This window comes from Panulirus ornatus, chromosome 1, assembly GCF_036320965.1.
Source record: "Panulirus ornatus isolate Po-2019 chromosome 1, ASM3632096v1, whole genome shotgun sequence".
Lineage (NCBI taxonomy): Eukaryota > Metazoa > Arthropoda > Malacostraca > Decapoda > Palinuridae > Panulirus > Panulirus ornatus.
The window spans coordinates 48,740,150-48,751,625 of NC_092224.1; the positions used below are offsets into that span (position 1 = coordinate 48,740,150).

General features: G+C 41.6%; 1 protein-coding gene across 1 annotated transcript; it reads left to right on the forward strand.

Annotated features, from left to right (window-relative positions):
• The first annotated feature begins 8,604 nt into the window (after positions 1 to 8,604).
• Positions 8,605 to 9,674, forward strand: LOC139748872 (cryptochrome DASH-like). Its single transcript, XM_071662276.1, has one exon. It carries the CDS (start codon positions 8,605 to 8,607, stop codon positions 9,370 to 9,372), a length of 768 nt encoding a protein of 255 aa, XP_071518377.1. The 3' UTR covers positions 9,373 to 9,674.
• Positions 9,675 to 11,476: the final 1,802 nt, after the last annotated feature.

Genomic DNA, 11,476 nt, shown 5'->3' on the forward strand with positions numbered 1-11,476 from the left:
AAATGCCTTGTTTAATCACGTTAAAAACTATGGTCATTGTATTGACTAGAGTAATGCCATCTCAGTTATTAACTCTAACTTTATTACCAAGAGATATATCATTGAATCTTCTATTATTAGATACACAAAAAATTATAATCTTGATATTAGTGATGGTCTATACAAATTAGATAGCTTTATAGTTAATAAAATTTGTAAAATGATAAGTTTATGAACGCTCGTTGTATGTTTTGGACAATCACATGTTTAATAATGGCGTCCTAGCTTCGTCTCTTCGATGTATATCAACTGACTTATATTTCTCTCTTGTGTCTCCGCTGATGATGTGATTATTACACGAAAGTGCACTTGGAAACTTTTCCTGTTTCATTTTCCCCGTGGACTCATAGGAATATATATATATATATATATATATATATTTTTTTTTTTTTTTTTTTTTATACTTTGTCGCTGTCTCCCGCGTTTGCGAGGTAGCGCAAGGAAACAGACGAAAGAAATGGCCCAACCCCCCCCCCCCATACACATGTACATACACACGTCCACACACGCAAATATACATACCTACACAGCTTTCCATGGTTTACCCCAGACGCTTCACATGCCTTGCTTCAATCCACTGACAGCACGTCAACCCCTGTATACCACATGACTCCAATTCACTCTATTTCTTGCCCTCCTTTCACCCTCCTGCATGTTCAGGCCCCGATCACACAAAATCTTTTTCACTCCATCTTTCCACCTCCAATTTGGTCTCCCTCTTCTCCTCGTTCCCTCCACCTCCGACACATATATCCTCTTGGTCAATCTCTCCTCACTCATTCTCTCCATGTGCCCAAACCATTTCAAAACACCCTCTTCTGCTCTCTCAACCACGCTCTTTTTATTTCCACACATCTCTCTTACCCTTACGTTACTTACTCGATCAAACCACCTCACACCACACATTGTCCTCAAACATCTCATTTCTAGCACATCCATCCTCCTGCGCACATCTCTATCCATAGCCCACGCCTCGCAACCATACAACATTGTTGGAACCACTATTCCCTCAAACATACCCATTTTTGCTTTCCGAGATAATGTTCTCGACTTCCACACATTTTTCAAGGCTCCCAAAATTTTCGCCCCCTCCCCCACCCTATGATCCACTTCCGCTTCCATGGTTCCATCCGCTGACAGATCCACTCCCAGATATCTAAAACACTTCACTTCCTCCAGTTTTTCTCCATTCAAACTCACCTCCCAATTGACTTGACCCTCACCCCTACTGTACCTAATAACCTTGCTCTTATTCACATTTACTCTCAACTTTCTTCTTCCACACACTTTACCAAACTCAGTCACCAGCTTCTGCAGTTTCTCACATGAATCAGCCACCAGCGCTGTATCATCAGCGAACAACAACTGACTCACTTCCCAAGCTCTCTCATCCCCAACAGACTTCATACTTGCCCCTCTTTCCAGGACTCTTGCATTTACCTCCCTTACAACCCCATCCATAAACAAATTAAACAACCATGGAGACATCACACACCCCTGCCGCAAACCTACATTCACTGAGAACCAATCACTTTCCTCTCTTCCTACACGTACACATGCCTTACATCCTCGATAAAAACTTTTCACTGCTTCTAACAACTTGCCTCCCACACCATATATTCTTAATACCTTCCACAAAGCATCTCTATCAACTCTATCATATGCCTTCTCCAGATCCATAAATGCTACATACAAATCCATTTGCTTTTCTAAGTATTTCTCACATACATTCTTCAAAGCAAATACCTGATCCACACATCCTCTACCACTTCTGAAACCGCACTGCTCTTCCCCAATCTGATGCTCTGTACATGCCTTCACCCTCTCAATCAATACCCTCCCATATAATTTACCAGGAATACTCAACAAACTTATACCTCTGTAATTTGAGCACTCACTCTTATCCCCTTTGCCTTTGTACAATGGCACTACGCACGCATTCCGCCAATCCTCAGGCACCTCACCATGAGTCATACATACATTAAATAACCTTACCAACCAGTCAACAATACAGTCACCCCCTTTCTTAATAAATTCCACTGCAATACCATCCAAACCTGCTGCCTTGCCGGCTTTCATCTTCCGCAAAGCTTTTACTACCTCTTCTCTGTTTACCAAATCATTTTCCCTAACCCTCTCACTTTGCACACCACCTCGACCCAAACACCCTATATCTGCCACTCTGTCATCAGACATATTCAACAAACCTTCAAAATACTCATTCCATCTCCTTCTCACATCACCGCTACTTGTTATCACCTCCCCATTTACGCCCTTCACTGAAGTTCCCATTTGCTCCCTTGTCTTACGCACCCTATTTACCTCCTTCCAGAACATCTTTTTATTCTCCCTAAAATTTACTGATAGTCTCTCACCCCAACTCTCATTTGCCCTTTTTTTCACCTCTTGCACCTTTCTCTTGACCTCCTGTCTCTTTCTTTTATACTTCTCCCACTCAATTGCATTTTTTCCCTGCAAAAATCGTCCAAATGCCTCTCTCTTCTCTTTCACTAATACTCTTACTTCTTCATCCCACCACTCACTACCCTTTCTAAACAGCCCACCTCCCACTCTTCTCATGCCACAAGCATCTTTTGCGCAATCCATCACTGATTCCCTAAATACATCCCATTCCTCCCCCACTCCCCTTACTTCCATTGTTCTCACCTTTTTCCATTCTGTACACAGTCTCTCCTGGTACTTCCCCACACAGGTCTCCTTCCCAAGCTCACTTACTCTCACCACCTTCTTCACCCCAACATTCACTCCTCTTTTCTGAAAACCCATACTAATCTTCACCTTAGCCTCCACAAGATAATGATCAGACATCCCTCCAGTTGCACCTCTCAGCACATTAACATCCAAAAGTCTCTCTTTCGCACGCCTGTCAATTAACACGTAATCCAATAACGCTCTCTGGCCATCTCTCCTACTTACATAAGTATACTTATGTATATCTCGCTTTTTAAACCAGGTATTCCCAATCATCAGTCCTTTTTCAGCACATAAATCTACAAGCTCTTCACCATTTCCATTTACAACACTGAACACCCCATGCATACCAATTATTCCCTCAACTGCCACATTACTCACCTTTGCATTCAAATCACCCATCACTATAACCCGGTCTCGTGCATCAAAACCGCTAACACACTCATTTAGCTGCTCCCAAAACACTTGCCTCTCATGATCTTTCTTCTCATGCCCAGGTGCATATGCACCAATAATCACCCACCTCTCTCCATCAACTTTCAATTTTACCCATATTAATCGAGAATTTACTTTCTTACATTCTATCACATACTCCCACAACTCCTGTTTCAGGAGTATTGCTACTCCTTCCCTTGCTCTTGTCCTCTCACTAACCCCTGACTTCACTCCCCAGACATTTCCAAACCACTCTTCCCCTTTACCCTTGAGCTTCGTTTCACTCAGAGCCAAAACATCCAGGTTCCTTTCCTCAAACATACTACCTATCTCTCCTTTTTTCACATCTTGGTTACATCCACACACATTTAGGCACCCCACTCTGAGCCTTCGAGGAGGATGATCACTCCCCGCGTGACTCCTTCTTCTGTTTCCCATTTTAGAAAGTTAATACAAGGAGGGGAGGATTTCCGGCCCCCCGCTCCCGTCCCCTCTAGTCGCCTTCTACGACACGCGAGGAATACGTGGGAAGTATTCTTTCACCCCTATCCCCAGGGATATATATAAATATATATATATATATATATGTATATATATATATATATATATATACATATATATATATATATATATATATATATATATATATATATATATATATATATATTATCCCTGGGGATAGGGGAGTAAGAATACTTCCCACGTATTCCCTGCGTGTCGTAGAAGGCGACTAAAAGGGGAGGGAGCGGGGGGCTGGAAATCCTCCCCTCTCGTTTTTTTTTTTAATTTTCCAAAAGAAGGAACAGAGGGGGCCAGGTGAGGATATTCCAAAAAAGGCCCAGTCCTCTGTTCCTAACGCTACCTCGCTAACGCGGGAAATGGCGAATAGTTTAAAAGAAAAAGAAAAAATATATATATATATATATATATATATATATATATATATATATATATATATATACAAATATATATATATATATATATATATATATATATATATATATATATATATATATATATATATATATATATATATATATATATATATATATATATATATATATATATATATATATATATATATATGTATACCAGGAGAGACTGAGTACAGAATGAAGAAAGGTGAGAACAAAGGAGGTAAGGGGAGTGGGGGAGGAATGGGACGTATTTAGGGAAGCAGTGATGGCTTGCGCAAAAGATGCTTGTGGCATGAGAAGCGTGGGAGGTGGGTTGATTAGAAAGGGTAGTGAGTAGTGGGATGAAGAAGTAAGATTATTAGTGAAAGAGAAGAGACAGGCATTTGGACGATTTTTGCAGGGAAAAAATGCAAATGAGTGGGAGATGTATAAAAGAAAGAGACAGTAGTTAAAGAGAAAGGTGCAAGAGGTGAAAAAGAGGGCAAATGAGAGTTGGGATGAGAGAGTATCATTAAATTTTAGGGAGAATAAAAAGTTGTTGTGGAAGGAGGTAAATAAAGTGCGTAAGACAAGGGAGCAAATGGAAACTTCAATGAAGGGTGCTAATGGGGAGGTGATAACAAGTAGTGGTGATGTGAGAAGGAGATGGAGTGAGTATTTTGAAGGTTTGTTGAATGTGTTTGATGATAGAGTGGCGGATATAGGGTGTTTTGGTCGAGGTGTTGTGCAAAGTGAGGGGGTTAGGGAAAATGATTTGGTAAACAGAGAAGAGGTAGTAAAAGCTTTGCGGAAGATGAAAGCCGGCAAGGCAGCAGGTTTAGATGGTATTGCAGTGGAATTTATTAAAAAAGGGAGTGACTGTATTGTTGACTGGTTGGTAAGGTTATTTAATGTATGTATGATTCATGGTGAGGTGCCTGAGGATTGGCGGAATGCGTGCATAGTGCCATTGTACAAAGGCAAAGTGGTTAAGAGTGAGTGCTCAAATTACAGAGGTATAAGTTTGTTGAGTATTCCTGGTATATTATATGGGAGGGTATTGACTGAGAGGGTGAAGGCATGTACAGAGCATCAGACTGGGGAAGAGCAGTGTGGTTTCAGAAGTGGTAGAGGATGTGTGGATCAGGTGTTTGCTTTGAAGAATGTATGTGAGAAATACTTAGAAAAGCAAATGGATTTGTAAGTAGCATTTATGAATCTGGAGAAGGCATATGATAAAGTTGATAGAGATGCTCTGTGAAAGGTACTAAGAATATATGGTGTGGGAGGCAAGTTGTTAGAAGCAATGAAAAGTTTTTATCGAGGATGTAAGGCGTGTGTACGTGTAGGAATAGAGGAAAGTGATTGGTTCTCAGCAAATGTAGGTTTGCGGCAGGGGTGTGTGATGTCTCCATGGTTGTTTAATCTGTTTATGGATGGGGTTGTTAGGGAGGTGAATGCAAGAGTTTTGGAAAGAGGGGCAAGTATGAAGTCTGTTAGGGATGAGAGAGCTTGGAAAGTGAGTCAGTTGTTGTTCGCTGATGACACGGCGCTGGTGGCTGATTCATGTGAGAAACTACATAAGCTGGTGACTGAGTTTGGTAAAGTGTGTGAAAGAAGAAAGTTAAGAGTAAATGTGAATAAGAGCAAGGTTATTAGGTACAGTAGGGTTGAGGGTCAAGCCAATTGGGAGGTAAGTTTGAATGAAGAAAACTGGAGGAAGTGAAGTGTTTTATATATCTGGGAGTGGATTTGGCAGCGGATGGAACCATGGAAGCGGAAGTGAATCATAGGGTGGGGGAGGGGGCGAAAATCCTAGGAGCGTTGAAGAATGTATGGAAGTCGAGAACATTATCTCGGAAAGCAAAAATGGCTATGTTTGAAGGAATAGTGGTTCCAACAATGTTGTACGGTTGCGAGGCGTGAGCTATGGATAGAGTTGTGCGCAGGAGGGTGGATGTGCTGGAAATGAGATGTTTGAGGACAATATGTGGTGTGAGGTGGTTTGATCGAGTAAGTAATGTAAGGGTAAGAGAGATATGTGGAAATAAAAAGAGCGTGGTTGAGAGAGCAGAGGAGGGTGTTTTGAAATGGTCTGGGCATATGGAGAGAATGAGTGATGAAAGATTGACCAAGAGGATATATTTGTCGGAGGTGGAGGGAACGAGGAGAAGTGGGAGACCAAATTGGAGGTGGAAAGATGGAGTGAAAATGATTTTAAGTGATCGGGGCCTAAACATGCAGGAGGGTGAAAGGCGTGCAAGGAATAGAGTGAATTGGATTGATGTGGTATACCGGGTAGACGTGCCGTCAATGGATTGAATCAGGGCATGTGAAGTGTCTGGGGTAAACCATGGAAAGTTCTGTGGGGCCTGGATGTGGAAAGGGAGCTGTGGTTTCGGGCATTATTGCATAACAGCTAAAGACTGAGTGTGAACGAATGGGGCCTTTGTTGTCTTTTCCTGGCGCTGCCTCGCGCACATGAGTGGGGAGGGGGATGTTATTCCGTGTGTGGCGGGGTGGCAATGGGGGTGAGTAGTGGCAGACAGTGTGAATTGTGTGCATATGTGTATATGCGTGTGTCTGTGTGTGTATGTATGTGTATGTTGGGATGTGTGGGCGTGTATGTTTGCATGTGTGGACGCGTGTGTGTGTGTGCATGTGTGTGGGGGTGGGTTGGGCCATTTCTTTCGTCTGTCTTCTTGCGCTACCTCGCAGGGGCGGGAGACAACGACAAAGCAAAATAAATAAATAAAAAAAGAAAAAAAAAAAGAATATATATATATATATATATATATATATATATATATATATATATATATATATATATATATATATATATATAAATAAGTATGATAGAATTCATAGAGATGCTTTGTGGAAGGTATTAAGAGTGTATGGTGTGGGAGGCACGCTGCTAGAAGCAGTGGGAAGTTTTTATCGAGGATATAAGGCATGTGTGCGATCAGGAGAAGAGGAAAGGGATTGGTTCCCAGTGAATCTTGGTTTGCAGCAGGGGTGCGTGATGTCACCATGGTTGCCTAATTTCCTTATGGATGGAGTGGTTAGGTAGGTGAATGCAAGAGTTTTGGAGAGAGGGGCAAGTATGGGATCTGTTCTAGATTAGTGAGCTTGGGAAGTGAGTCAGTTGTTCTCTGATGATACATCGCTGGTGACTGATTCGGGTGAGAAACTGCAGAAGTTGATGATTGAGTTTGGTAAAGTGTGTGAAAAAAGAAAGGGTAAATGTGAATAAGAGCATGGTTATTAGGTTCAATAGGGTTTATTGACAAGTTGATTGGGATGTGAGTTTGAATGGAGAAAGACTGAGGGAAGTGAAGTGTTTTAGATATCTGGGAGTGGACTTAGCAGCGGATGCAACCATGGAAGTGGAAGTGAGTTACAGGGTGGTGGAGGGGGCGACGGTTCTGGGAGCTTTCAAGAATGTGTGGAAGGCAAGAACGTTATCTTGGAGAGCAAAAATGGGTATTTTTGAAAGAATAGTGGTTCCAACAATGTTATATCGTTGCGAGGCATAGGCTATAGATAGGCTTGTGTGGAAGAAAGGGATGTGCTGGAAATGAAATGATTGAGGACAATATTGGTGTGAGGTGGTTTGATCGAGTAATTAATGAAAGAGTAAGAGAGATGTGTAGTAATAGAAAGAGTGTTGTTGAGAAAGCAGAGGAGGGTGTGTTGAAATGGTTTGTACACAGAGAGAATGACTGGGAAAGATTGGCAAAGAAGATATATGCGGCAGAGGTGGAGGGAAGAAGGAGACGTGGGAGACGAAATTGGAGGTGAGAGGATGGAGTGAAAACGATTTTTAGCGATCGAGGCTTGAGCAAACAGGAGGGTGAAAGGTGTGCAAGGACAAAGTGAATTGCAATGATGTGGTATACCGGGTTCGACATACCGTCAATGGATTGAACCAGGACATGTGAAGCGTCTGGAGTAAACCATGGAAAGATTTGTGGAGCCTGGATGCGGAAAGGGAGATGTACTTTCGGTGCATCACACAAGACAGCTAGAGACCGAGTGTGAACGAATGTGGTCTTTTTTGTCTTTTCCTGCTGCTATTACGCTGGAAGGGGAAGGGGGAGCGGGGGGATGTTACTTCATCTGGACGGGAACCATCAGTAATAGATGAAGGCAGCAAGTACGAATATGTACATGTGTATATATATGTATGTATGAGCATGTATATGTGTGTGTATGGGAGTATATATATATATATATATATATATATATATATATATATATATATATATATATATATATATATATATATGTATATATATATTATCCCTTGGGATAGGGGATGAAGAATACTTCCCACGTATTCCATGCGTGTCGTAGAAGGCGACTAAAAGGGGAGGGAGCGGGAGCCTGGAAATCCTCCCCTCTCGTTTTTTTTTTCGTTTTTTTAATTTTCCAAAAGAAGGAACAGAGGGGGGACAGGTGAGGATATTCCACAAAGGCTCAGTCCTCTGTTCTTAATGCTACCTCGTTAATGCGGGAAATGGCGGATAGTTATATATACAGTGAAATAAAGAAATTTGAGCACATAAGAGTTGCCAATCAAAGCACGTACTGGGTGATATTTGAAATGATCTGGAGAGACTATTTTCGATATGTATGTATGAAATATGGTGACAGAGTATTTTACCCTTCTGGCATCATGGGCAGAAAAATACAGTGGAAACGTAATCCTCAGTCTTTTGAAATGTGGAAAGATGGCAGAACAGGAGTACCCTTTGTTGATGCTAACATGCGTGAGTTGAAGGAAACTGGGTGGATGAGTAACCGAGGTCGTCAGAATGTTGCTTCATTTCTTATCAAAGACCTGGGTCTAGATTGGAGACTTGGAGCTGAGTGGTTTGAGTCACAGCTGCTAGACCACGATGTTTGCAGTAACTATGGGAACTGGAATTATGCAGCTGGCATTGGCAATGACCCCCGGGAGAACAGGAAGTTCAACATGATAAAACAAGGACTGGATTATGACCCTGAGGGGGAATTCATTCGTATGTGGATTCCAGAACTTAACAATATCAAGAGCGCAATGGTTCACACTCCTTGGAAGATGTCAGCATTTGATCAGAAAGAAGCTGGTGTCATTCTTGGAGACAACTACCCAAATCCTATTGTCATTGCACCTGAATGGAGTCGCCATGACTCCAAAATAACATCAAAATCCAAGAAATCTAGAGGTGGTTGGACAAACCCAGCTAAAGGACCCAGACAACGAGGTATAGATTTTTACTTCAAATCAAGTGACAGAGTATGAACACCTAGTTACCATTAGTATTGAGTAAAAGTATTTATTTACATGTGCTGTAGGTGATGCACTCTGTAATTTGTTTCATGGTCATGGTGAAACTTTGTATTAAAACAGTAAGGAAAGCAATTTCTCAGAAAACTTCACCCCTCATTACATGTTTAGGTAAGAGCTAAAAGTTTTAACTGCAAATGTACTTTGCAGACATGGGGTCATAGTGAAACAATTTTTGCTTGTATTTGAATGATGCTCATGGCACTTTTTCTTAAGCTTTACCTCTCATTTATATTGATGCTACATTGCTGAAGCAGGGGGGGGGGTAGTGGTGCTATATCCTGTGTGGCGGGTTAGCAGCAGGAATGGATGAAGTCAAGCAAATATCAATAAGTACAAGTGTACATATGTTTATGTCTGTATATGTATATGTATTTATATGTATGTGTATGGGCATTTATGTATATATATGTTTATATGATATCCCTGGGGATAGGGGATTAAGAATACTTCCCACGTATTCCCTGCGTGTCGTAGAAGGTGACTAAAAGGGGAGGGAGCGGGGGGCTGGAAATCCTCCCCTCTCGGTTTTTTTTTTAATTTTCCAAAAGAAGGAACAGAGAATTGGGCCAGGTGAGGGTATTCCCTCAAAGGCCCAGTCCTCTGTTCTTAACGCTACCTCGCTAATGCGGGAAATGGCGAATAGTTTGAAAAAAAAAAAAAAAAATATATATATATATATATATATATATATATATATATATATATATATATATATATACCTGGGGAGAGGGGAGAAAGAATACTTCCCACGCATTCCTCACGTGTCGTAAAAGGCGACTAAAGAGGACGGGAGCGGGGGGGCAGAAACCCTCCCCTCCTTGTATTTTAACTTTCTAAAAGGGGAAACAGAAGAAGGAGTCACGCGAGGAGTGCTCATCCTCCTCGAAGGCTCAGATTGGGGTGTCTAAATGTGTGTGGATGTAACCAAGATGAGAAAAAAGGAGAGATAGGTAGTATGTTTGAGGAAAGGAACCTAGATGTTTTGGCTCTGAGTGAAACGAAGCTCAAGGGTAAAGGGGAAGAGTGGTTTGGGAATGTCTTGGAAGTAAAGTCAGGGGTTAGTGAGAGGACAAGAGCAAGGGAAGGAGTAGCACTACTCCTGAATCAGGAGTTGTGGGAGTATGTGATACAATGTAAGAAAGTAAATTCTCGATTAAATATGGGTAAAACTGAAAGTTGATGGAGAGAGATGGGTGATTATTGGTGCATATGCACCTAGGCATAAGAAGAAAGATCATGAGAGGGAAGTGTTTTGGGAGCAGCTGAATGAGTGTGTTAGTGGTTTTGTTGCAGAAGACTGGGTTATAGTGATGGGTGATTTGAATGCAACGGTGAGTAATGTAGCAGTTGAGTGAATAATTGGTATACATGGAGTGTTCAGTGTTGTAAATGGAAATGGTGAAGAGCTAGTAGATTTATGTGCTGAAAAAGGACTGGTCATTGGGAATACCCGGTATAAAAAGCAGGATATACATAAGTATACGTATGTAAGTAGGAGAGATGGCCAGAGAGAGTTATTGGATGACGTGTCAATTGATAGACGCACGAAAGAGAGACTTTTGGATGTTAATGTGCTGAGAGGTGCAACTGGAGGGATGTCTGATCATTATCTTGTGGAGGCGAAGGTGAAGATTTGTGGGGGTTTTCAGAAAAGAAGAGAGAATGTTGGGGTGAAGAGAGTGGTGAGAGTAAGTGAGCTTGGGAAGGAGAATTGTGTGAGGAAGTACCAGGATAGACTGAGTACAGAATGGAAAAAGGTAAGAACATAGGAGGTAAGGAGAGTGGGGGAGGGATGGGATGTATTTAGGGAAGCAGTGATGGCTTGCGCAAAAGATGCTTGAGGCATGAGAAGCGTGGGAGGTGGGTTGATTAGAAAAGGTAGGGAGTGGTGGGATGAAGAAGTAAGATTATTAGTGAAAGAGAAGAGAGAGGCATTTGGACGATTTTTGCAGGGAAGAAATGCAAATGAGTGGGAGAGGTATAAAAGAAAGAGGCAGGAGGTCAAGAGAAAGGTGCAAGAGATAAATAAGAGGGCAAATGAGAGTTGGGATGAGAG